The sequence below is a fragment of the Triticum aestivum genome, chromosome 5B, assembly GCF_018294505.1.
Source record: "Triticum aestivum cultivar Chinese Spring chromosome 5B, IWGSC CS RefSeq v2.1, whole genome shotgun sequence".
Classification (NCBI taxonomy): domain Eukaryota; kingdom Viridiplantae; phylum Streptophyta; class Magnoliopsida; order Poales; family Poaceae; genus Triticum; species Triticum aestivum.
In genome coordinates, this window is record NC_057807.1 from 331,324,729 (window position 1) to 331,351,002 (window position 26,274).

Below are 26,274 nucleotides of genomic sequence, written 5' to 3' on the forward strand. Positions count from 1 at the left end.
CTTGGATCATAACACCATCATCACAAGAGCATGTGAGCTCGGAACCATAATGACACCTTCATTATTCTTCTATTCTTTGGGCCTAGGACCCTAGGTAGTCGATGGCTATTCACACCTATGTCTTAACACCAAAGTTCAAATCCAAGTTTTATTTTTGTATTAAAGAATCCCAATTTAACATTAAAAGTATAGCCATTGACCTTTCAGAAAAAATCAACCTGTAAGGAATATGTAATTTTTTGCAATTGAACAGGTCATCGAGGAAAAGGAACACAGCTCAAAGAAAAAGAAAAAGGAACAGAGGAGAAACAAAACACGGAGCAAGAACCTTTCCAAGAAAACTCAGAGCAAAGCATCTACGCGTGGAGCGCGTGGAGCCCACGCACCAAACGTCACCGCCAGCGCTCCTTCCTCCGTTCCCCAATTCCCCTGGAGGCGCGCCGCATATCAGCGGCGACATTGGGCGGCGATGGCCTCGGTTAGGCCCCCTCTCCGCCGCCTCGCGCTACTGCTTAACAGCCGCATCCGCGCCAACAACCGCTTCCTCGCCTCCGCCTCCACCTCCACCTCCACGTCCTCCTACCCCACCGCCGCGGCAGCCGGCGCCACCACCACTGAGACGCCGGCGCCGGAGGGGCCGGAGGTCGTCAGCATGACGGATAACTGCGTCCGTGTAGGTGTCTCGCAACCTCTTTATTTCAGTAACTACTCTCTGCTTTGCTGCCTCAAGGGACAATTTTTTCATAAATTTGGGGATATATTTTAGGATCTTATACGGATCGATATTCATTTTATAAGATTTAACTGTGGAGTTTGTCTATATTTTTCCTTCAGTTGTATAATGACTCTGTAGAAATTTAGGGGTTTAAACTCCGAGGTTATCATTCTGGGAGGATCTCTGAGTTCTTAACTTCTAATTTGGTATGAAGACTGCAGAGTTCTATGTATGTTTGGTAATACAGATCATATACTGTTCTTCGCTCACAAAATTGTTGTGCTATTATAAGGAAAATGTGTCACTTACTCACCTCCGATACTTATTATGTTCTGTTTTTTACTTCTTCAGTTAGTTTAGCACGTACAGTGTCTGATCATGTAATTTGTTTGCTGCAGAGGCTCAAAGAGTTACATACTAAACAACCATCTGCTAAGGGCAACATGTTGCGCTTGAGCGTTGAAGCTGGTGGTTGTTCTGGATTCCAGTACACCTTCTCACTGGATAGCAAGGAAAATGCTGATGATAGGTTGGTGGTCATGCTTCAGATTGAGGTTTCACGATCTTTGTTTGCAACACCATTTTTAGTGGGACATGCTCCGAAATGTTTTTGTGGAAGCAATGGAGCATCAACGTCTACCACCATTGCCTGATCAGGGTACAGTTGCATGTCTCACATGCTGTCGATTTAACTGTAGGGTCTTCGAGAAGAATGGCGTTAAGTTGGTTGTCGACAATGTCTCATATGACTTTGTGAAAGGTTCAACAGTCGATTATGTAGAGGAATTGATAAGCTCAGCATTTGTGGTTAGTTTTGAATGGCTCTATTGCTCAATACCTGAACTTGGGCACTATTTTAGATTACCCAATTGTAAACCTACTGTTTTATGCTTAGGAATGTTCTCTGATTTCTGTTTGTGCGATGTGCAGGTTTCAACCAATCCAAGTGCTGTTGGAGGCTGCAGCTGCAAGAGTTCCTTCATGGTTAAATAATTCGAACATTAGTAACTTTAAGAGGTAGCCTGACAGAACTTTATGTTGCATTTTTTTGAATTACTACAATACTTCGATACTTCCAAATAAGTCCCTGTTATTGCTACTATCTTAGGAATCTTATGTAACCTACTGCTTTACTAGAATGTTTTTGTTATGTGGATGCATACCCATTGGTGGCGTGGGCCTAGCCTGCCGGATTCTGCACAGCCATCTTAATGCTTGGTGCCCAAGTCTTGGACTTCCATAGATATCTTAGACATAAATTATGGTTCTGTTTCCAAGTTTGTTACGTGAGCTGGCTATAGAATGCCAGACAGATATTATGGTGGGAGGAGAAATCGATAAAGAACCCCCCTCCTCTCTCTCCTACTCATGTTACCGTTAACAAACCCCAGTGGCATTGCTGCCTGCTGGGCAACACTTCACTGGCCTTGAAGATCTTCTTGCAATGATGTTAGCATCATGGCGACAGGGTACCCCGGGCCCGTTGTAATGGGCCGAGCTCGGCGCCACAAAGATCCAGCAGTACACCATTGTCAAGTCACATCATCGACAACGTCAAGGCCAAGGAGAAAAAGAACTAAGGACCAGTACTTAGGACTCCCCCGAGCATGGTTCCCCGACCAGCTTGGTCAAGGCGTCGCCCCCGAGCATGATGATTTCAGCAATGGCAGCTAAACATAAGGAGCCAGGAGAAGTGCGTGGGGCCTGCCCCTGAGTAGAACTTTGCTCCTCGTGGGCCCTCTTGGGGGTCTACCTGATGGCAAAACATTTAATGCAAGGCCTGCGCAACTCTCTTAGAGTTCCAAGGCCCGATCGACGCATTAAATCCAGGCCTGCATACCTACGGCGATCTATGCTTCGTAGATACTCATCATGAGTCTACAGTACGACGGTTCCTCTCCTCCCAAGACGATAGTGCCTGCCTCTTATCAGAGATGTGACAGGCGCCCCACCTTTTTGACTTTGGCACCACCACGGAGGCGTTCCTACATCAGCCTTGTGCCACTGCTCTATGGGCCCTATTGAGCTGTCGATGGCAGGATGGACGCATTTCTCGAGGAACTGACTCGGCTTGTTGTCTACTACCTCACGACCGTTTGATGGGCCCATTTGGGGCTTGCAGTTTGTAACCCCAAAGGTTCAACGCATGAACTTAATTGTAAAGGCCATTGTGGTACCCCCATGCCTATGTAAGGGGAGAACCGAGGCCATAGCAAATGACCGACTCTTGTTAGGTGATCTCTCTCTACGAACTTAACAGAAGACCAAAGCTAGGAGAAGAACAAAAGAACTATCCCGAGCACTAGAAGTGCCCCGAGCAGTTGCTTGTAACCACTCATATAAGCTGATCAAGAGCTAGAGCAGGACGTAGGGACATCTTGCGGTGGCTTGAACCTGGGTAAGAAACCCGTGTCTTTGAGCGTAAAGTCCACTGAAGTGTTTTAGTCCTTAGCAAAACAAACAAGGGGTCTAGCGTTAAACCTCGACATCGACGATCACAAGTCAACATCTGGCATGCTAGGTAGGAGGCTAAGGCTTCGGCTTCGAACCGGTTGCCTTAGCCATGCCCTTGCACGAATTGTGGTTGCGACGACAGTAACATCGTTCGTCATCGGTGCGTGCGGATCCTCACAGCATGGATGACCACACTGTGCAAGTGAACGATCCAGGCGACCGTGCTGTGGACTGTCCGAATTCTTCAACCCCCTCCCGTTTTGGTGGAGGATGAATCTCCCATGGGCCCTTTGCTTTGGGGGGTTGCTGGACATCGCCTGCTGCTAGTCGATGGTTAGAAGCGCCTGCGTCTCGAAGGGACGCGACCCTTCTCGCTCGATCCCTTTGATGGCCTCGTTGCCATCACAGCCGCCGAGTCCGCTGCAAGGCAATGCAAAGAAGCATCGTTTTGCGTCCCATCTCACCATCACCGCTTTCATGCTTGTTGATGATCTCCATGATGTCCTTGACCACAAGAGAAAGGCAAATGCCCCAAAGAAGGCACTAGCGAGTGATGTCCCGCATCCCTCTTTGACGAGCATGGCCTCACGAATGGGTGGGAGGTTCGAGCCCCATCGACAACCGATACCAAGCACGCCGCAAAGGACATCTCGGTGCACGCAACAGGTGCCACGATTGGGACGAGCGTACTACCCACCGTGACCGAGACAACAGGCTCTTAGGAGTGGAAGACCGTGGCATGCATCCGTGGGGATGCTTCCGCACCCGCTTCACGCCGCCGGCTCAAGTTGCTAGCGTGGTAAGTGAACGCGGTGCTCCCAAGCATCGGCGCACCCTGACCACTCAAGTGGTCGAACACCCCAATCATGTTCAGCCATGAAAGCCACCCCAGGGTCTTGTCGGTGATCTCCCCGACAAACATGCTGGTGGACGGAGGCATGGGCCTCAACATCTTTCCCTCGACGTCTTCGATAAGATGCAAGTGCCCCTAGGGCGCCTGCGAGCGATGTAGGCGTTTACAGTGCCACTCGGGCAGGTGTCCTTGATGGTCGCCTTCGGTACCAGAGGCACTACCGGAAGGAAAGCATCATTTTTGACATCACCAAACTTGACCTCCGTCAAGCACCCGAGCACTAAGATTTCATCTGAGCAAGGTGCATAGACTAAAAAAAGCTCGGTTCGAGGTGATACACCTTGAGTGGCTCGCCTACCCCGTCGTTGTCCCGAAGGCTAACGACAAGCTAAGGATGTGCGTCGACTTCACCGACCTTAACAAAGCATGTCCCAAGGATTCCTATGCACGGCATAGATCAGATCATGGATTCCGCAGTGGGATGTGATCTCTTGTGCTTCCTAGATGGATATTCTGGTTACCACAAGATTCACATGGCTAAAGAGGATGAGGAAAAACAACATTCATCACCCCTGTTCGAATGTTCTGTTACATCTCCATGCCTTTTGGCTTGAAAAACACGGGCCCCCCATATCAACGGGCCATGCTCATCGCACTGGAGTGCCAGATAGGTTGCAACATCAACGACCTCTTCGTGAAGACCAAAGATCAAGCCACACTCCTTGCGATCTTGCAGAAACCTTTGACAACCTTCGCCGCATGTGCATGAAGCTTAACCCCGAGAATTATGTTTTTGTGGTGCGTGCCTTCGACGAAGCTCCCGGGCTTCCTTGTCTCAAGCAGGGGCACAGAAGCCAGCTCTGAGAAGATCAACGCCATTAGCCAGATGCGCCCAGTCGCCCAGTGACGCACCTCAAGGACATGCAATGCCTCTCATGCTGCATGTCAGCCTTGGGGAGATTCATCTCCAAGCTCGAGGAGCGAGGCCTCCCCCTATTCAAGCTCCTCAAGAAGTCGGGTCCATTCAAGTGGACCCTAGAGGCCGAACAAGCACTCCAAGGCGTCAAGCAGTCCCTCACCTCTCCGCCGATCCTGGTGGCACCAAGACCCGAAGAGCCATTGCTGCTATATACATCATGGCCACTCCCGAAGCCGTGAGCATATTCTTGGTGGCGAAACGGGAGGAAACGTCGGAGCTTGAGCTCAGGCCCGAGCCCCCGGCCGCTCATGCGTCAAATCAAGCTGCTGGGTCCAAGCTCCCAGCACCTTCTGAGAAGATGGCCGACCCCGAGCTGGCAACCGAGCCCGAGCTCCCGCCCAGCCCCGAGCTGGCAGGCAAGCCCAGGCTCTTGTTTGGCCTTGAGCTGGTCGAGGAGCCTGGGCGGGCTCCCACGAATCAAGGACGTCTCGTACAACGACCAATCTACTTCATGAATGAAGTCCTGCGTGATGCCAAATCATGGTACCCGCAGGTCCAGAAGCTACTCTATGCAGTTTTGGTCTCATCAAGGAAGCTGACACTACTTCCAAGCCCACAAGGTGTCCGTCGTCAGTTCCTTCCCGCTTGATCGCATCCTTCACAACCATGCGGCCATTGGTCGCGGCGTCAAGTTGTGAAGTGGGTGATTGAGCTTGGGGAGTTTGATCTCTGCTTGTCAGCTCCCACTCTATCAAGTCGCACCCTAGTTGACTTTATCACAAAAATGACACCAGTGCCCGAAGACAAGGAGGAGGAAGTGTCCTTAACTCCCAGATCGTCGGTCTTCCCGAACACTGGACGATGCCCTTCGACGGATCCTTCACGCTCCAAGGCCTGGGGGCTGGAGTGGTTCTCACCTCCCCGACGGACGAACAACTCCAGTACGTTCTGCAGCTCCTTTTCAAAGGTGCCATGAACAACATGGGCGGATATGAGGGGCTGCTCGCAGGCCTCGGAGCCGCAGCCTCCCTCGGAATTCGATGCCTACTCATCAAGGGTGACTCCCAGTTCGTCATCAATCAAGTGTCGAAGGGCCATCAATGCTTGGACTCACAAATGGCAGCATAACTGGCTCAGGTCAGGAAGTTGGAGCGACACTTCGACGGCTTGCAGCTACAACACGTGCCGTGACAACGAGCTCGCCGACCATCTATCACGATTGGCCTCCCGTCGGGAGCTGGTCCCTGTCAGAACCTTTGAAGAAAGGCTCTCTCGACCATCACCAGGTGGCAGGGCCGAGGGCTTATGTCAGCATCACGGGGGACAGGTACCCCGGGCCTGCTGTAATGGGCCGAGCTTGGCGCCACAAAGATCCAGCAGTGCACCATTGTCAAGTCGCATCATCGACAACGTCAAGGCCAAGGAGTAAAAGCACCAAGGACTAGTACTCTGGACTCCCCCAGCATGGTTCCCCGACTAGCTTGGGCAAGGCGTCGCCCCCGAGCATGATGATTTCAGCAACGGCAGCCAAATATAAGGAGCCAGGGGAAGTGCGTGGGGCCGCCGCCGAGCACCTTCAACTCCCCCGAGCAGCAGCTCTGATCCTGGTGGGCCCTCCTGGGGTGTACCGGCTGGCAAGGCATTTAATGCAAGGCCTGCGCAACTCTACTCTCTTAGAGTTGGAAGGGCCGACCGACGAATTAAATCCAGGCCTGCATTCCTACGGCGATCTACGCTTCGTAGATACGCATCATGAGTCTACAGCATGACGGTTTGTCTTGTCCCAAGACGGCACCTGACGCTTATCAGAGATGTGACAGGTGCCCCACCTTTTTGACTTTAGCACCAGCACGGGCGACGTATCTACATTAGCCTTGTGCCACTGCCTTATGGGCCCCAATGAGCTGTAGATGACAGGATGGATGCGTTTCTCGAGGAACCGACTTGGCCTGTCGTCCACTACGCCACAACCGTCTGGCGGTCTCGCATGGAGCGTGCAGTTTGTACCCCGTTCAACATATCAACTTAATTGTAAATGCCATTGTGGTACTCCCCAGGCCTATATAAGGGAGGACCGTGGCCAAATCAAAGGATCAGTTCTTGGTAGGTGATCTCTCTCTACGAACTTAACAGAAGACCAAAGCTAGGAGAAGAACAGTAGAACTATCCTGAGCACTAGAACTGCCCCTAGCAGTAGCTTCTAACCACTCATATAAGCTCGTCAAGAGCTAGAGCAGGACATAAGGTAATACACCTCGCGGTGGCCTGGACCTGGGTAAAAAAGACGTGTCTCTGACATGAAGTTTATTGAAGTGTTTTAGCCCCTAGCCGAACAAAAAAGGGGTTTGCCCTTAATCCCCGGTATCGACGATCACACGTCAACAAACGACTTCTCCCTAAGCTCCTGGGGGTCATATGAACTTGGTATCAGAGACCATGATCTGTTCTGATGATGTTGAGTATTCTCTTCTAATTGTACTTCAAGTCCGGTTGCATTAGAATTATATACCTAGCACAGTCTTTTTCAACATACTGTGGCGTATTGAATCTTTTTGCAATACAGCATTCTTGTATAATGAACTGATTACAACTAGAACGGCAGCCATATGTTAGCTGAACACAGCTTCTTTGTGATTCGAGATACACTTGTAGAAGATAACCTACATAGCAATGAATGAGATAACCTACGAATATACTCATACAGGTTAAAATTTTGTACAATTCACTGGATACAAAAATTTCTACTTACAAAGGCCCAATTCAATATATAAACTTTAAGCTGTCCAGTTTTTTTCTGATCTGGTATTCACGTGCCCGTGTATGTTGTTATGGACAAAAGTTCCATGAAAGCCATAGGGCACTCTTTGTGGCAATGTTATTTTTGCAACAGGAGCACCTTCAAATTTTTGGGTATCAATAATGTGCACCTGCAACATAAGACATAAAGCTTCAAAATTGGACTCGTGTTTCATATGAAAATTGGGGTGTGTGTATGTAATGTGTTACAATGAAAACTTGCCTGTGACGTATTTGTTCTTTCATTATGTACAAAAGAAATTATCCATCCATCATCTTCATGTGAGCCACCAACTCTTGGAACAAATGATGCTCCAGAGCAGAACTCATCTTCACTAAGCCGATGAATTTCCATCTTTATTAGATCTTCCGCCGATGTCTGGTGTACAGCTTGAATTTGAGTGAGGAAATCTTGGTTAAATAGTAGCTGAACTGATGCACGAAGCTGATTTATACATACCTCTGTATTCTCTCTCTCCTCAAGGCATAGTTTTGCAAAGCCCCCATACTTTGGGAGTACTGTAAGATATAACGAAAAACCGAGTCAAGCTGTGATACATAGTACTGTAAACGCGGAAATAGACGTAGGCGCCCAATGTACATGCTCGTAATATAGACAGTGTTGTTTGATTTTAGCAATACCTTTTTCACTACTGCCAGCAGATCTTGTTAAAGAATCCACTATTTGTGCGTAGCCATAACTATGACGCACGCCTGTGTAGTGGTTATTGATCATTGGGAATTCCAAGGAGCACTCGGTGCCAGTCAAATATTCCCCTGAAACAGTCTTCGTTTTCAGGTTTAATCTCCATTCAAACAGGCGAGAGAATAATTTCTCATTAATTCCTTGTTTCATGGCCTTGCCATCTTTTTTAAGCTCGGATCTTTCAGGGAGTATGTCCTGTTTGTTTAATCTTGGCCCTGGTATGACGGAGTCTGCCGAACGGAGGCCTTGAACAACAACCTAGGCCACCAGGAAAAGATGAAATTTGTAGTGTAGGTAGTTGTGAGCGACTTGAAGGAATGGAACACATATTTTTCTCAATAAATGTCAGTATTTATTTACAAATATATGAAAAAAGCTAACAAGAGAATACTATGTACCTCATCACCTTCTTCGAAGCAGTTGATAAGATGGAACATGCAGAATGGTTCAACATCGAACCACATAACTGACTCTGCGTCACCATAGCGGGGCATAATCCCAATTCTTGCATAGCCTTCCTTCTCAAATTCGATTAGCCTATGCAACGGGTAATATGTGATTTTGATTTTACAAAATTATGTAGCTGCTTATTGTTGGATAAGTTTATATGAAGTACTTACTGACCGCCTGTAGTGAGTCTACCAATGTCAATAGTAAGTGGTATATCTATGATTATGTTGTACCTACATCAAGAGAAACAATATCTGTGAATTGCTATCATTGTTTACCATAATATTCTACTCTATTCTAGTATTACCAATCAAGTTAAAAATTCATAAATAGTATGCACTGTAATCAATAAATTGCTGGGAGCAAATGGTATTTCTTAAATCCACATACTTCAGAGTAACTCCTATGTCGTGACAGAGTGTAGATCTGTTCAGCTTGAGGTCAACTTTATGTTTTAGTTTGGTTCCATCATCTGCAGTCAAATAAACTCGAGTTGTGGTTATAACTTGATTTCAACCTTGGCACATGAACATGGTGTAAAATTCTAGAGAAGTGCAACATATTATAAATTACCTGAGACAACACCAACAACCAGGAAAGGCTTCTTTGCATCTGAGCCAAAGATGACAAGTTCTCCTGATCCAGGAGCTACCTACAGTCATTTGAATGAAGTGCCTTAAATCAAACAGATGACTGAACAAGGATAACAACATGTGCATGTATTTGGAAACATCTTGTAATCATACTTTTGTATGCAGTGTGGTGTTTTTTTTTGCAGTTATTCATTATTATCTGCAACATATATGATAGTGTAAAATAGAGTACCTCCTCTTTTTTAACTATATATTCATATATTTGCTTCTGAATTTCTGATAAACCCTGGACTTCTGTTATTTTTGCAGTTAAATAGCACATTTGGTACGGACTACTCATCTTGCAAAACGCAGGGTTATATAAGCAAGGCATGTAACATAGATGATAGATAAATCCGACGTGGTTGCTTTTCCTCCTTTTTCCAGATCAGATCTGGAGTAAACTTCCATCATATGTGCCGCATCTCAGTTCTTTTCACACCTGGGTTGTATTGTTCACTTATTTTTTGAGCCAACAGATTGAGGACACGGATGTAACTGAAACAAGGATGTTAATTCTGTTCTCTGGCAGATGTATCAATAAAATTAAATAATCTTGTTCTCTCGCAGATGTATCGATATGTTATTCTTTATTGGTTGATATTTAAGATCAAGTTACTATGTGACTGCAGTATTTGTACCTTCTATAGTTCTACCTCTGTAACTAAATATAAGAAGTTTTTGCAGTTGAAATTGAACTGCAAGAACGTCTTATATTTAGCTACAGAGGTAGTAGTAGTTCTGTTCTTGTGGTCTATACTTGCTTGATTACTGTTCTTGTTAGCCATGGGGTTTATGAAGGATAGAGCTGCTGGTCACCCATACCTTTGGGTGTGCTGTGAAGGGCCGATCCCACTCCCCACCAATGTCCCAGGTATTGCCTGTTTCAAGATTTTGTATGCAGATTTCCTGGGGCTGATGGCTCTCTGCGACAGCGTACACCCTACCCGCATGTTCAAACACATTGGTGTTGGTGATGTTCTTGTTCACCTTGCCAAACCTCAGCTGCATTGCATGTTTACTCACACTTCAGGTTAGGGTTTCTAGTAAACAACATATGTATACTTTGGATTTGCAAGTGTTAATTACATAGTTGAAAATGTAGGCGGCGATAATTGCTGCCGAGTCACCCTCGATAGCAGGGAGGAAGCATGGTTTCTGGCGGTCTTGCTCGATCTTCAATGTTTCGGATTGCACGTAGCGGTTGTCGTAGGAGACTGACCAAGAAGACGCTGAACCGGTCTTGGTAAAGTACAGGGCATGGAGCATGCCCTCGCCCTCAACCCATATCTCACTGGACTCCCCAAAGACGGAGACCGTCGAATGGAGGGCGCCAAAGAGAGGATTGGAACCTGTTATAATTTAGCTGACAGTTAGCTTCTTGTTTGCTATTCCTACTGCACTTACTTACACCACAGCAACCAGAAAAGATATAGATGATCACCATTTCTGATGTACACGCCCTCGGGGAAATCTTCGGGTATCTCTCCTTCAATCTGGAATATCTCTATGGATCCACCGATTTCATCGACCGGTGCAAAGTTGCTCTGCAAACATGCCACAGGCAATGTTAATTTTGCGAGAAAGGAAGCACGGCTGAGTTTCTGGGTTGTCATTGCCAAAAAATTTTACCCTGGAAATTGCAATAGAGTTTCCTGGACTGGAGTACCTCAGATGGGAGCAGAGCTTGATGAGTAAACTTGAAGGTTGAGTCAACTATTGCATCCAGAAGCCTCTGCGGCGCCTTCTTCAGCACCCGCGAGGCATCGTCGATCCTGGAAGAGAGCTGCCTTCGGAGCTCCTGGATAGAAGATTTCTGAAGCAAGAGGGCATCAGATAGAAACTTCACAAGAAACAAACTGTCAGAAACCGGGAAACGTCTAGGAGACGGAGGGAGGGTCGACCTTTGGGTTGGAGGTTAGAGACGAGGACGAAGTTGTTGCACTGAGAGAGAAAGCAGGCCTGTAGTAGGCACGGGAAGGCCTCAAGGCATGCGGAGGAGAGGTAGTAGTTTTCAGCATTCTGATAGTGACAAAGCCTGATCCTCCTGCAATCATGAGGATTGAGGAGGACGATTTACCTCCATTTATAGCAACTTGGATGGAGTTTCTCGCGGGATCAGACAACGGGCAGCAAACGCCGGGGGCATCTTGGAATATCCGACATGGCCACATCCGGGTTGGTGGTTGGGGTCGAGCGATTCGGACACGTGACAACACCAGTGATGACCGCCATTTTTGCGTATTAGAATCCCTGCACTGGCCTGGAGGCTTTCGATGGCGCCAATATCTGCCGGCCAAACCAAAATCTGGTTTCCGGAAGGAGCACCAACGTGGACGAGATGCCACGAGGGTCTCGTGGGGTTCCCGAAGGAGCAGTAGTAACGTGGACGAGATGCCACGAGGATCTCGTGCCGTGCGATCTCCTGTCTAGAGTCCAATCAATTCTTGATGGCTGATCAATGTAGATGGCACTAGAAAGAGTAGTCTAATCTTTGTAGACGCACGCAGCGGAGCCTTGACTCTTGAGCCCTGCCGTATAATAATCTGCTGCGCAGCGATGATGCTAAATTGCTAATGGTGATTGGTGGAGTGGATCAAGTTTGGCGCGCCCACCTTTCACGGTGACGTCGCTAGGTACGGACTTTGGAGCTCAAATGGCATCGGCTCGTTTGAGATCCTCTTCATGAAGCTGCATTGACGTTTTGTCTCCACCCTGCATCGGGGTTTACGGATCGTGGGCTTTCTGAGCTGCTGTAAATCGTTGGTCCTGCTTGTTTTATCGCCTCCTTTCTTTGTAGCGTGCCCTTTGCATTCTTCCAAGATTTTGCTTCACAACTAGGGCCTCCCTGTATTACAAAACTCAAGATATGGAGCTCACTACAGTTGGCGATGTTCCTTAGAGCAAAGGCACAAGCAGCATCCAAACTTAAAATTAACGACATCCAAGTAGATGTGACAAATGTCCGCTCTTCAGTTTTTCAGCACTGACTGAGTTACACCCGTACCATCGGTCGCACGTTCCGTGATCGTAAACATGCGCACGGCCTGTGCATCACGGTGACCTGTGGCTGAGGTGTTCCACCCCCATCGTCGTGCCGTACCGCGTCCCCTGCAAGTTAATAAGGCTCCAACGAAAGCGCAAAGTGAACAAAGTCTTACACCAAGGTACGACAAAGAAAAGAGCCCATGAAAAAGAAAGTTACAGGGTCGGGATGGCCAACTAAGAATACTAAGATAGCCGAGTGGAATGGTCTTTTTTAAAAGCAATTTTGGTGAAGTTGGGTTTCAAAGAAAACTGGGTGAATTTGATTATGCAATGTGTGTCCTCGGTGGAGTACAGGATTCGGGTTAATACAGAAGAGACCGATAGCTTCAAACCCACTAGAGGCCTAAGGCAGGAGGATCTCCTCTCACCCTACTTATTCCTGTTATGTACGGAGGGCCTGACTGCCCTTTTAGCAGATGTGGATGAGAGAGGAAATATCTCCGGCATAAAGGTTAGTAGGGAAGCTCCCTCAGTTTCCAATCTATTATTTGCGGATGATTCATTGATCCTCATGCGAGCAAATGCAATGAATGCGGAGGCACTTAGAGCGGTTCTGGACTCTTACTGTGCCGCCTCGTAGAGTCCTAGCAATCCCGATGGTGAGTGTCGAAAAATCCAGCATATTTTTTAGTCTATGGCCAATACGAGATAAACTCTATGGCCAATTGATGCCCGTAGAGTCCTAGCGATCCCGATCCCTATGCATAATATGTCGGATTTTATTGCTTGGAGCTATACAACAAACGGTTTATTCACTGTACGATCAGCTTATGTGGAGGAATGGAATAAGCAACATGGGAGGAAGTTGGAATGCTCGAATGGCATGGGTAGAAGTAAGGTCAATCCTATTTGGGGTAAGATCTGAAAATTAGCTTGTCCGGCGAAGGTTAATTTTTTTATTTGGCGGACGCTTCACGAAACTCTGCCGTGTCGTGTTACATTGGCCAACAGACATATAAAAACTCCACCAATATGCCAAGCATGTTTGGACGGGTCAGAGGACACGAAACATATATTATTTCTGTGTCAGAAGGCAAAAGAAGTGTGGGAACATTTGGGATTGTATGAAGTGGTAAAAAAAGCCTGCATCTTTGATCGTGCAGGAGAGGCAGTCCTTGAATCCCTACTCCTTATGCCTGATCGTGAACTACCCATCTTGGGCTCCCGGAATGCAGGGGAACTTATTGCTATAGCTGCTTGGTATTTATGGTGGAATAGACGGAAACTAGTCCATTAGGGTAAGTCTCAAGAGGCGTCCCAAACCGCGATGGGGATTAGGGCTATAACATCGAACTATGTAAATGCCCACTCTCCTAAAGCAAAGAGAAAGAATGAAGGATGGTGCAGACCTCCTAGGGGTTTCGTTAAATTGAACGTGGATGCTTCTTTTGATCATGATCAGCTAAGAGGCACAGCGGGTGCTGTTATCAGAGATGACAAAGGAAACTTCATAGTAGGTGGTAACTAGAGGATTCAGTACTGTGCGGATGCCCTGATAGCAGAGGCGGTAGCACTCAGATTTGGTTTACCGTTGGCACAAAAGACGGGCTGCAATCGTCTAATCATCAATTCTGATAATACGGAGGCCATCGACACAATGAAGAACCGAGGATAGTCTGCGGGAGCGGCTGCTGCGATTTTTGAGGATTGCTTTTTTATGGCCTGTGATTTTCCTCAAACTAGTTTTGAACATTGTAACAGGGAAGCGAATAAAGTAGCTCATGAGCTTGCTCGATTAGCAAAAGGTTCCATGACTAGGGATTGGATAGAGGAGCCCATGGAAGATCTTGTAACTCTCTTGATAGACGATGTAACAATTATTTCTAATTAATAAAGTTTCAAATTGTTTTAAAAAAAAAGAATACTAAGATAGCCCACACACAAATATCGCTCAAGAGGACCAACAGAAAAGCAGCTAGTGCGTTTTTACCGAAAAAGGCTTTCGCCCCGCTTTATATATAAAGCACCAAACAACAAGCACCCAGTACAGACACACGCCACGCCACCGCAACACACGCACACACCCAGGGCAGGATACAAAGGCGCTGAGCGCATCAACACCATCCCTAGCACTACCACACAGAGATGAAGCTACATATGACGAACCATGCACTCCAAGGCGACACCTTCAAGAAGGGAACCATGCACTCCAAGGCTCGGTCCTACAACATTGAGAGGGGGACGAGGTCAGTCCTGCTGCACCGTGCACGAGATGAGCTCGGTCCTGCTGCATCGGGCGCGGGACAAGCTCGGTCCTGCAGCACCGGGGCGCGAGACGAGCGGTGGACCACAGCTGGGAGAGGGCCGTGGTAGAAACTAGGGTTCTACCGGGTCTAGGCCGGAGGTTGTAGGGGAAGGAGGGAGCTGGTCATGGGCGAACTCGTGGCCGTCGGCGGCTGGGCGCCGTCGTGCGCGAGGAGGCCGCAGCTGAGAGGGAGATGGCGCAGGGAAGGAGGCGGCTAGGGTTAGGTCTCCCGACTCCCTAAGGAAGCCGAGCAATTATGATTGCTTCTTTTCTTGATTAGATTGATACATCTTTTCTCCTTATATAGAGAGGTTTACTTGACTCCCAAGCCCCTAATAACGATAATTGGGCTAAGCCCCTAATAACGATAAGATAGACTGGGCCACAACTAACTGAGCTAAGCCCCTAACATGCCAGTCATAACATTTCTCCCCGCCTTCACAAACAGCTCATCCTCGAGCTGGAAGGTGGGAAAGCGCTTGCGGAACTCCTCGAGGTGATCAAACATCGCCAAACACCTCCGCGGCAGCTGGGGCGGGCAGGTCGCCGAGCCCGGCGGCGGCGGCGGCCTCCTCAGTGTAGTCCGCAGCCTCCAGGTAGAAGAGTCACGGGCAGACGTGGCCAGGCACATAGGGCTCGTCGCAGTTGAAGCACAACCCTTGGCGGCGACGCTCGAGTTGCGTGGACGGGGTGAGCCGAAAGAACGGGCGCGCCGCAGTCGCGGCGAGGGGTGCCGCAGAAGCCTGACCAGGTCGACCCTGCGTGGGAACGTCCGGCCAGGGTGGCGGCCCAACGGCCGGGGACGGTGATGCCTGCTGGATGGCCACCGCGCGGCGCTCGAACGCGCGGGCGTAGTATATGGCCGTCTGGAGGTCCTGGGGGTCCCTGCAACTCCATGTCTACGCGGATATGATCTGGCAGACCGCCGACGAAGAGCTCAGCCCGCTGGCGAGCCGTCACGCCGGGCGCGTGGCATGCCAGGGCCTGAAAGCGGTCGGTGAAGTCCTGCACCGTAGAAGGTGAAGGGAAGACGCCAGCCGGCTCCTGCGTATCGGCGGCCCGAAGCGAAGCAGGCAGAGCTCGCGAAAACGCTCCCATGGAGGCATGCCGCCCTCGTCCTGCTCGAGAGCGTAATACCAAGTCTGTGCGACGCCTCAGAGGTGATATGAAGCGAGCCAGGTGCGGTCCGACGCGAGCATACGTTGCCCCCGGAAGAACTGGTTACACTGATTAAGCCAGTTGAGGGGGTCCTCGGCACCGTCGTAGGTGGCGAAGGTGAGCGCGGCGAAGCGTGGCGCCGTCTGGGTATGATCGCCGTGGGGGTATGGCGCCGTCTCGGTAGGACTGCCGTGGAGGTATGGCTCAGCGGTGCGGAGCAACGGCGCTCGGTCGGTGATCACAAGGGGGCCCTTGTGGAACTGCGTCGCGTCGAGGCCAAAGTAGGGACCTGCGGAACTGGAGGATCCGCCATACTGCGCCTACTGTGACGGCACGTGCGGTGGTCCCGAGGCCATCGTGTAGACCGGCTAAGACGACGACTCGGTCAACCAAGCCGGTAGCGGGGACGACGAGGACGAGAACAGGACTTGGTGGAGCGGAACTCCCGCCGGCGCGGTCGATGTGGGACCGGAGCTGACCAGCGGTGGCTGCTGCAGCTGCAGCGGCTGCTGCGGTATTGCGCCGGGCAGCGGCTGCGGTGGAGTGTCGGGCGCGGCGGAGACCGCCAGGAGCGGCTGCCACTACAGCCAGGGCTGGGCTGTGGTGGCGATGGATGGCAGCTGCAGCGGCTGCTGCAGTGGTCCGGCGAGCGCGGCGAAGGCCGCCTGGTGCGGCGGCTGCCACAGCGGCGCGAGGGCGGCGATGGACGCTGGAGGCGCGTCTGCGGACGGGGAGGGCAGCGGCCACTGCGGCCACTGCAGGGCGGCGGCGGGCAGCGGCGGCAGCTGCAGCTGTGTCCGAGCGAACACCGCGGAGGCCCCTCGATGCGGCGAGTACCACTGTAGGGCCGGCGGCCCGGTGGCGGCGGTCAGCAGCAGGGGCGGCAGCGTCCCGAAGGGACTGGTTAGGTACAGCCGGATCCCCTGGACGGCTGCGACGAGGTCGTTGAGGACCCCGGTGATCTCCTCCGAGGTGTAGGCGGCGGCCGGTGGTGCGACGGAGGGCGCCGGCATATGGGCGGTGGCGACGCCGGAGGATGCGACCAGCGGCACGGACGGGGAGGGCAGCGACACGATGGAGATTGGCAGCGGCACGGTGGTGCCGGTCGGAGTGGAAGCGACGGGGTGGGCGGCGGCGAAGACATGATCGAAACTAAGCTATCTGATACCAAACTGGTAGAAACTAGGGTTCTACCGGGTCTAGGTTGGAGGTTTTAGGGGAAGGAGGGAGCTGGTCGTAGGCGAACTCGCGGCCGGCGACGGCTGGGCGCCGTCGTGCGCGAGGAGGCGGCGGCTGAGAGGGAGATGGCACAGGGAAGGAGGCGGGTAGGGTTAGGTCTCGCGGCTCCCTGAGGAAGCCGAGCAATTATGATTGCTTCTTTACTTGATTAGATTGATACATCTTCTCTCCTTATAAAGAGAGGTTTACTTGACTCACAAGGCCCTAATAACGATAATTGGGCTAAGCCCCTAATAACGATAAGATAGACTGGGCCACAACTAACTGGGCTAAGCCCCTAACATGCCAGTCATAACATTTCTCCCCGCCTTCACAAACAGCTCGTCCTCGAGCTGGAAGGTGGGGAAGCGCTTGCGGAACTCATCGAGGTGATCAACCGTCGCCAAACACCTCCGCGGCAGCTGGGGCGGGCAGGTTGCCGAGCTCGGCGGCAGCGGCGGCCTCCTCAGTGTAGTCCACAGCCTCCAGGTAGAAGAGTCGCGGGCAGACATGGCCAGACACGTAGGGCTCGTCGCAGTTGAAGCACAACCCTTGGCGGTGACACTCGAGTTGCGTGGACGGGGTGAGCCGAAAGAACGGGCGCGCCGCGGTCGCGGCGAGGGGTGCCGCAGAAGCCTGACCAGGTCGACCCTGCGTGGGAATGTCCGGCCAGGGTGGCGGCCCAGCGGCCCGGGACGATGATGCCTGCTGGATGGCCACCGCGCGGCGCTCGAACGTGCGGGCGTAGTACATGGCCGTCTGGAGGTCCTGGGGGTCCCTGCAGCTCCATGTCCACGCGGATATGATCTGGCAGACCATCGACGAAGAGCTCAGCCCGCTGGCGAGCCGTCACGCCGGGCGCGTGGCACGCCAGGGCCTGAAAGCGGTCGGTGAAGTCCTGCATCGTAGAGGTGAAGGAAAGACGGCCCAACTCCGCCAGCGGGCTCCTGCGTATCGGCGGCCTGAAGCGAAGCAGGCAGAGCTCGCGAAAACGCTCCCATGGAGGCATGCCGCCCTCGCCCTGCTCGAGAGCGTAATACCAAGTCTATGCGACGCCTCGGAGGTGATATGAAGCGAGCCATGTGCGGTCCGACGCGAGCGTACATTGCCCCCGGAAGAACTGGTCACACTGATTAAGCCAGTTGAGGGGGTTCTCGGCACCGTCGTAGGTGGCGAAGGCGAGCGCGGCGAAGCGTGGCTCCGTCTGGGTATGATCGCCATGGAGGTATGGCTCAGCGGTGCGGAGCAACGATGCTCGGTCGGTGATCAGAAGGGGGCCCTCGTGGAACTGCGTCGCGTCGAGGCCAAAGTAGGGACCTACAAAACTGGAGGATCCGCCGTACTGCGCCTACTGTGACGGCACGTGTGGTGGTCCCGAGGCCATCGTGTAGACCAGCTGAGACGACGACTCGGTCAACCAAGCCGGTAGCGGGGATGACAAGGACGGGAACCGGACTTGGTGGAGCGTAACTCCCGCCGTCGCGATCGATGTGGGGCCAGAGCTGACCGGCGGTGGCTGCTGCAGCTGCAGCGGCTGCTGCGGTGTTGTGCCGGGCAGCGGCTGCGGTGGAGCATCGGGCGCGGTGGAGACCGCCAGGAGCGGCTGCCACGGCAGCCAGGGCTGGGCTGTGGTGGCGATGGATGGCAGCTGCAGCGGCTGCTGCAGTGGCCCGGCGAGCGCGGCGAAGGCCGCCTGGTGCGGCGGCTGCCACGGCGGCGCGAGGGCGGCGATGGACGCTGGAGGCGCGTCCGTGGACGGGGAGGGCAGGGGCCACTGCGGCCACTGCGGGGCGACGACGGGCGGCGGCGGCAGCTGCAGCTGTGTCCGAGCGAACGCCGCGGATGCTCCTTAATGCGGCGAGTACCACGGTAGGGCCGGCGGCCCGATGGCGGCGGTCAGCAGCAGGGGCGGCGGCTTCCCGAAAGGACTGGTTAGGTACAGCCGGATCCCCTGGACGGCTGCGACGAGGTCGTTGAGGACCCCGGTGATCTCCTCCGGGGTGTAGGCGGCGGCCGGTGGTGCGGCAGAGGGCGCCGACATCTAGGCGGTGGCGGCGCCGGAGGATGCGACCAGCGGCGCGGACGGGAAGGGCAGCGACGCGATGGAGATTGGCAGCGGCACGGTGGTGCCGGTCGGCAGTGGAAGCGACGGGGTGGGCGGCGGCGAAGACATGATCGGAACTGAGCTATCTGATACCAAACTGATAGAAACTAGGGTTCTATCGGGTCTAGGCTGAAGGTTTTAGGGGAAGGAGGGAGCTGGTCGTAGGCGAACTCGCGGCCGCCGGCTGCTGGGCGCCGTCGTGCGCGAGGAGGCGGCGGCTGAGAGGGAGATGGCGCAGGGAAGGAGGGGGGGTAGGGTTAGGTCTCCCATCTCCCTAAGGAAGCCGAGCAATTATGATTGCTTCTTTATTTGATTAGATTGATACATCTTCTCTCCTTATAAAAAGAGGTTTACTTGACTCCCAAACCCCTAATAATGATAATTGGGCTAAGCCCTTAATAATGATAAGATAGACTGGTCCACAACTAACTGGGCTAAGCCCCTAACATGCCAGTCATAACAGGCCAGCCCATTGATGGGAGTAACGCCATGGCGACGAGGAGATGGGGTGAAGACCGAAATGGCCCGACCGCAGACGAGACGACGCCGAGAAGCCGGCCGCTGCCGCGAACAGATCCGTCGAGCTACCGTGGAGCCGCCACGACACCGGGAGGCCATCATCGAGACCTCCCCAAGCCGCCGCCCACGGCCGGAGCAGCGGCCACGCCCCGTCGCTGCCCAACCCGTGCCGCCTGCCGGAAAACTCGCATCAGATCTGGCCGGCACGCCCCCACCTCCACCAGAACCAGCCCGCCTCCAACCCCGACCGAGAGGAGAAGGAGGCCGAGCCATGGCCCGAAGAGAAGGGGTCCATCGGGACCCGCCCGCTGCAGCCCATGGTCAGATCTGGACCACGGCCGCCACCAGGCGTGTCGCCCCTGGAGCCCCGCCCGCCGCTAGGCAGCAGCAGCAGGCGGCTCCGCAGCCTCGCCGAAGCAACAACCCGCCAAGGCAGAGCGCCCTCCGGCCCACGCTGCCGCAGCCCGAGATGGCCGACAAGGGATCTGGACCGACCGACAACGCCTGTAGGAGGAGCCGACCCCGCCATCTCCACCTCGCCAGCCGCCCATCCTTCCGCGCAGCCGCCGCCGCTCCGGCAGGCCGCACCACCAGCACGGCCTCCCGGGTCACCGCCGCGCCGCCCCGCGCGAGCGATGCGTCCCTGCCAAGCTGCCGCGCCCGCGCCGTGAGCAACAGGGAAGGGGGGCCAGGAGACCCCGCCGCCGTCGACGCCGACCGGGCTTTGCCCGGCGGCGCCCTCCAGTGGCGACGAGAAGGAGAGGAGGTGAGGAAGAGGGGTGGTCCGGCGACGGCTAGGGTTCGCCCTGCCGCCCTCGGGAGCGGCTCGGGCGAGACGTTTCAGGGTCTAGTGCTTTTTTAAACATAGTACAGATGCAGACGCTCATATATACGCACATACATTCACCTCTATGACTATGAGCGGCATGTACAATGCCAGTGTCGTTGAAGGAGTGAATTGCCTTAAACTTGTTTAGCACCACTCCGGGCACTGGCCTATCTTTCCTCTTCCCCAGAGATGACCCCAGTTGAAAGAAGATGAAGGATTTAAAAGTATAATCAACGAGGTGGTTAGGGATCACCTTTTCTATTGCAACTTTATTTGTTGCTATCAATCCTTACGTAGCTTTAATATTCAAGAAACGATGAACTTATAATAACACGAGGATTAGCTCTATGGTTGTCATCTTGAAAATATGCACGATTGCGTGCAAACTGGTATCACTTTGCTTGGGTAGCACCACCGTAGCAAATCACTACAAGATCACTACCAGTATATGCTAACATGTGACGTCATACTCAATCACATATTTTTTTAGGGAAACTTTCAATCTATTCATCTTCAATCTAGTACAACGAACATAAATAATAATAAAATTACACCCATATCCGTAGATCACCTAGCGACGACTACAAGCACTGAAGCGAGCCGAAGGCGCGCCGTTGTGATCGTCCTCGCCCCCTCCCCCCTCGTCGGAGCCTGGCAAAACTTGTTGTAGTAGACAGTCGGGAAGTCGTCGAGTTAAGGCCCATAGGACTGGCGCACCAAAACAACAACCTTTGCCGTTGAAGAGTAACGTTGATCAGAAGGATCCAACCCAAAAACACACGAACGTAGACGAACTACGACCAAGTCCGAGCTAATCTACCAAGGAAAGATCTGTCGGATACACACCTCCACATGGTTAATTCGCCCCCTTCTTTTCTTGGGTCACAATCAGTTATGCCCAATTTTTTATTGAATAAGAATCACCCTGGATTAACTCGATAGACCCCCTCGATTGATGGGAGAGATAAAATAGCATAATGATGGTTGAATATGCATGATAAATGAGCAATTAATCTTAAGAAATTTTGGTCAAAATGCACAACTAACTTTCGTCCAACCATCGTCGCCGTTGCCTGCGCTTTCGCCGCTTTTGCTACCGCAATCGACCCCAACCGCCCCGACCCATTCTTGTCCTACCTGAACCTCGCCACCGCGGTTACCATCCCAGTGTCCTCCCCACCGCCACCCGAACCTCATCCCGACCTTTGCACCCTCCCAACATTTTCGTCCCCCGTCGTTGCTTGCCATCCCCTGCCCACCATTCCTAGCCCGCTAGCCAACCTTGGCGGCAATGACATTAAGGACAGTATAACCGCACCTAAAGCGAGCCCTCACAACGATTTAGATTTTCGTCCGTCCGTTTTCATGATCCGGGAGTTCCTGGCCGTGAGATCTCGTGTGAAAAAACGTTCTGTCCCGCAATGTCTGTAATCTAGCCCAGCTGTCCTGTGGGCTGCTGCTCCAGAGGCCAAAATGAAGGCCTGTGGTGTTTTGGGCCATCTGCGAGCGGCAAGCCCATTTGAGCAGGATACAACCCATTTAACCATCGCTGCGGTCTCCCTTGTCCATGAAAAAACTGCTCGCTCCAGACTCGAGAGGGATGCGGAGAGAGGAGGTGCGCGAGGGGATCTAGGGCCACCGAGCCAGCCGAGCCGAGCCGCGCGAGGGCCGAGGGGAGCCGACAAGCGACGGGATCCACAGCGGCGCGCGGGATGCGGGTGAATTGTGCGCGGGCCGATCCTGCCGAGGCGGTCCATCCGATTGGGAAGTGGAAAGGGGGGGACACGGGAAGAGGAGGCGCGCGCGCGAGGGGATCCAGCGCCGCGGGCGATAATGGCCGGCGCCTCATCTGCCGGAAACTGCTCGCAATCATACCTCAGTTTCTCAACGCTCATTCATGGCGATTGATGTGCCAATTCTTTCCGCTGTCGAGCGGTACATCTATATATGCTTCCTCCTCTGGTCGCTCACCCTCTCTACTCCGGCAGCAAAACAATCATGCCGGGCAGGGTTCCCTGTATTTCCTTATTTTGGTTTTCAGTTCATGTATGATTCATTTTTGCACAAAGCAATTACATTTTCTTGATGTCCTCTCATACAAAAAATTTGTGCATACAGGTGATGTTCATGCTAGCGGTGCTCGATTGATTTCATTTTGTAGCTTCGTACTGGAATTTTTTGGTGTTGGTAATCTCAAATCTCTTTGGACAGGTAACACCAATATTTTGCTCTTTGTACTTACGCCTCTTAAGATGGGCCATATCCTTCCTTTTGTTTAGACAAAGTGTCAGTATATTAAATGTTTCCCTTTTGATGTTCAGAAGCAGAGGCCGATTGTGCTTATGAACTAGCAGTGCCTAAGGCCAATATGTCGCAGTTACATACAGACCTATCAGGTTCATTGGAGTTCTGCTTGATGGAACTTTCTGTTTGTTGCCACTTTTTCACTATTATCTTTTGTGCGTGGGTTTTCTGAACCTCCCAGAAAAGTGACACCACTAGCCTTTGGTGCAATATTTTTTCTTGAAATCTTGCCATATTTTGGAGGCAGAGGTTTGCCCTTACTATACATTACACATGTTGGGCAATACCAATCTGCATTAGACATGCCTTTGATCCCTTACTATTGAAGGCAATTTAAGTGTATACCTCTCTCCGCAAGCATCACAAAGGAGTAAACTCTCCACGACAGTGGTGAATGTTTTACATATTTGACAGTCCAGCCGTGCATGCACATACTCACTTGATGGTAGCATCCAGCTAGGATGATTGGCAGGTTGGTGTCAGACCAGTTGAACGAGAAGCAGTATTTCTGTTGAACAAATGTTGCGCTCCCGGTGAAACTTCATCGCCTATAATAGTGTTAACGTTGACAGGGTGAGTCATAGGTGCCTTATTTTGCTGAGATTTCAGTGTAACTTTGTTGCTTGCTCTTAAAAAAAGATTCATTGCGTCCCTGCCTTAGCATTAAGAGTACACATGCTCTCGCTCCATGGCCAGTCATGTAGAACTGGCCTCTCCACTGTAAGATCTATGTCACAAGTTACAAGTGAGTTTATATATTCTCTCCATTATTGCTTTATCCTGGTTTGCCTTATTAGCATCCTCACTTCTCTCCTTGTCTTTGTCCGTTTTCAAAAATGTCATCAACATGATTAATTGGAAGCGTGTAAAATATATAAAGCTATCGTCCACACAATAAAAATTGTCCTTTGTCAACAAAATGTTTAAAAGGGTGGTTTCAGTTTGATATAAAAGTTTATGCCTCATCTTACATGGAATTTTGTCATGATAATTTAACCGATAAACTTAATAGATGTACTAATTTATTTTCTTCTGCTATGCTTTATATAGTTCAGTTGCATTTTGTTGTGATAGATCTATGACTTCAGGATGGACATAATGGAAAATGCCAACTATCTTACTGCTTAATAAATACATCCACAAGGTTATGGAGAATTCACCTAATAGACATGTAAGTGTTTATCTACCTTAACTTCTTTTGGTGTCGTGGGTGGCATTGAAACTTTGCTACTGCTTGTGGTGTAGGTGTGTCTCTATATTTCAGAATCATGCTTCAAGCTTTCATCTTGAGAGATTCCGGCAACCCAAATATACTAGAAGGTGGAATCATTTATGCAAAAGGAGTTCATTATGTAGTCGATTAGGATTAGGAGTGGAACATCTCGTGCAAAAACAATTATATTGCACATTTTCTTTATCTTGTTTAACTTCCAGGCATGAAGGTGAGCACACGACTTTTTCCTATGGCTTGTGTTGGCTTTGGCTTTGTGATTTTTTTCATCCGCTGCTGAGCATATCCATTTATTGAGAGCTTGAAAACATCAGATCATGTACTTTTTCATTTTCCACTATTCACCCAGTAAATTATTTCTTACACCAAAGTTTCTGTAAACCATCAGGTATGAAGGTATTCTAGCATCATACGAGACAAAGGGAAGTGATGTTTTTTTATATGCAAAGAAAGTTGAACGATGGATATCTATTCCACCAAACGAATGTTTATTCTTTTGTCTTTTGAGATGGAGATCTATCTATAGCATCTTTTCCATTAATTACCAGTTCCATAAATTGCAAGAAACTTGGTTAATTACTATATTTCATGCCACCAATAACAATCATTCTATTGAAAAAATGGATGGGCGTAGCAACGCGCGCCATCAACGATCTAGTCTATCACAAAAAAGAGGCATGTCGCTCCCACTAATGAGGTAGGTGTAGGCGAGCATTGGGTCAAGGTAACCTCCAACGTCCTCACCCCTGGCGTGGACCATCCACTATTTTACCCAGAGTGTAGCACACCACGCTCTCCTCCTCTGGTATGCTATGCCACCACTCCCACTCCTTCGTGCATAGCACGTCGTGCAACTCCTATGGATCACTTGCCGAGATTCATGCTAGACAGTCCTCCATGCGATAAATCACAAGTGGACATGCAGCCACGCGAGGTTGGTATCCTGCCCGTCCATTCCCATGTGATTCGTGCAGTTCAAATACATCAAGCGTGTATAATTAATTCCATGCACCGTATACAACTTGTATGGCTTGCATATTACCTCTGACATCGGCAGTAGACGGCCCACAATGCAGCCTCACGCATGGTTTTAATCGGTTCCTTGATTGCCTGCCATGCATTTACAACTTGGCAGCTCGCAGCCATTTAAAAGAGCGTTGGCAGGAAAATTTATGGCAGTTGGCGTGTGCTGCTTGCTGATATTTTGTGTCTGCTGTCAGTTTTTGCAGGAGATTAGCATGGTTAGATGTTACCGGGAACCCTGATTAATTTGTAATGCTAAAGTTGATATTGAACACACCCACCTTATTTATTGCTTGACGAATCATAACACAAAGCTGTTTGCACGGTAGGTGAACCAGGTAGCACATACTAGTACATTGAGGAGCTTGATGGAAAACTATTTACTACCTAGTATATGGAGGACAATGGTGAAATGAAACACTACTGGTACTGATTGGCCGTCCGACGATCTAAGAATGGGTCACAGCTAAATGAACAAGGCCACGAGGATGGTTGCCCAGGGTTGAATTAAGTGGTTGTGGAGCTTATCGAGGATCAATGCAAAGAAGAAAACAAAGAGAAGTCCCATTGTTGCCTTCTTTATTTCCCCCATTTTCTTCCCAAACAGATTTGCCGTCTAAATACTGAAACCCTTTACTATGAAATAGTCATCTTCCAAACATGTCTGAAGGAGAAAAATATTTGTGTGATTTAGTTGGATCGCCATGCAAAGGAGAAAACAAAGAGAAGGTGCTTTATTTCAGGGAACCTTGATTTTGTTGTAAATGTGTTAGCACAAGTTCAGAACCAACTTCTGCTAGCATAACAGGAGAGATGCAATTTTCATCTGGCCTAAAAAAGGCAGTTTGGCAAACCTGCTATTGCAATACAGGATTGTTTGTGAACATGCATAGTAAGCAGGAACCTTTTTCTTAGGCAAGCAAGCAAGAACCTAGTAGCAAAAACTGGAGCAACAACCTTCACCATCAGATGATCTGAATCCCATGAACTAGGTTGACTAAGGATCCATAGTGCAGGTTGGGTGAGTAATTTTTACTTACTAGGAGCAGGCCTCATTTACTACCACCCAA

The 26,274-nt window shown here is 50.8% G+C and overlaps 3 protein-coding genes across 9 annotated transcripts; 2 read left to right on the forward strand and 1 right to left on the reverse strand.

The window, feature by feature from the left end:
- The first annotated feature begins 346 nt into the window (after positions 1 to 346).
- Positions 347 to 10,146, forward strand: LOC123111704 (iron-sulfur assembly protein IscA-like 2, mitochondrial). Its single transcript, XM_044532555.1, has 5 exons — positions 347 to 673; positions 1,114 to 1,244; positions 1,414 to 1,522; positions 1,646 to 1,732; positions 9,796 to 10,146. The coding sequence occupies exons 1-4, from the start codon at positions 470 to 472 to the stop codon at positions 1,706 to 1,708; spliced, it is 507 nt and encodes a 168-aa protein (XP_044388490.1). The 5' UTR covers positions 347 to 469; the 3' UTR covers positions 1,709 to 1,732; positions 9,796 to 10,146.
- On the reverse strand, positions 7,591 to 11,905 carry LOC123111703 (carotenoid 9,10(9',10')-cleavage dioxygenase). 2 transcript variants are annotated; one of them, XM_044532554.1, is made up of 13 exons: positions 11,430 to 11,900; positions 11,195 to 11,341; positions 10,970 to 11,072; positions 10,615 to 10,877; positions 10,351 to 10,530; positions 9,467 to 9,545; positions 9,284 to 9,365; positions 9,064 to 9,126; positions 8,842 to 8,980; positions 8,380 to 8,701; positions 8,198 to 8,256; positions 7,961 to 8,116; positions 7,591 to 7,868 (listed from the first exon to the last, which is right to left on the reverse strand). In XM_044532554.1, the coding sequence occupies exons 1-13, from the start codon at positions 11,697 to 11,699 to the stop codon at positions 7,716 to 7,718; spliced, it is 2,016 nt and encodes a 671-aa protein (XP_044388489.1). In that variant the 5' UTR covers positions 11,700 to 11,900; the 3' UTR covers positions 7,591 to 7,715. The 2 variants fall into 2 exon arrangements, with proteins under 2 accessions (XP_044388489.1, XP_044388488.1); XM_044532553.1 differs by having other exon boundaries at positions 7,961 to 8,256; positions 11,430 to 11,905.
- A 10,330-nt stretch (positions 11,906 to 22,235) lies between these two features.
- Positions 22,236 to 24,654, forward strand: LOC123111705 (uncharacterized). Of its 6 annotated transcripts, XR_006454655.1 has the most exons (5): positions 22,236 to 22,857; positions 22,968 to 23,340; positions 23,407 to 23,523; positions 24,025 to 24,121; positions 24,196 to 24,654. XR_006454655.1 is itself a non-coding variant. In XM_044532556.1 (3 exons), exons 1-3 carry the CDS (start codon positions 22,359 to 22,361, stop codon positions 23,120 to 23,122), a joined length of 471 nt encoding a protein of 156 aa, XP_044388491.1. In that variant the 5' UTR covers positions 22,236 to 22,358; the 3' UTR covers positions 23,123 to 23,347. The 6 variants fall into 6 exon arrangements, 1 of the variants encoding a protein (XP_044388491.1); XR_006454653.1 differs by having other exon boundaries at positions 22,968 to 23,523; XR_006454654.1 differs by having other exon boundaries at positions 23,407 to 24,121.
- Positions 24,655 to 26,274: the final 1,620 nt, after the last annotated feature.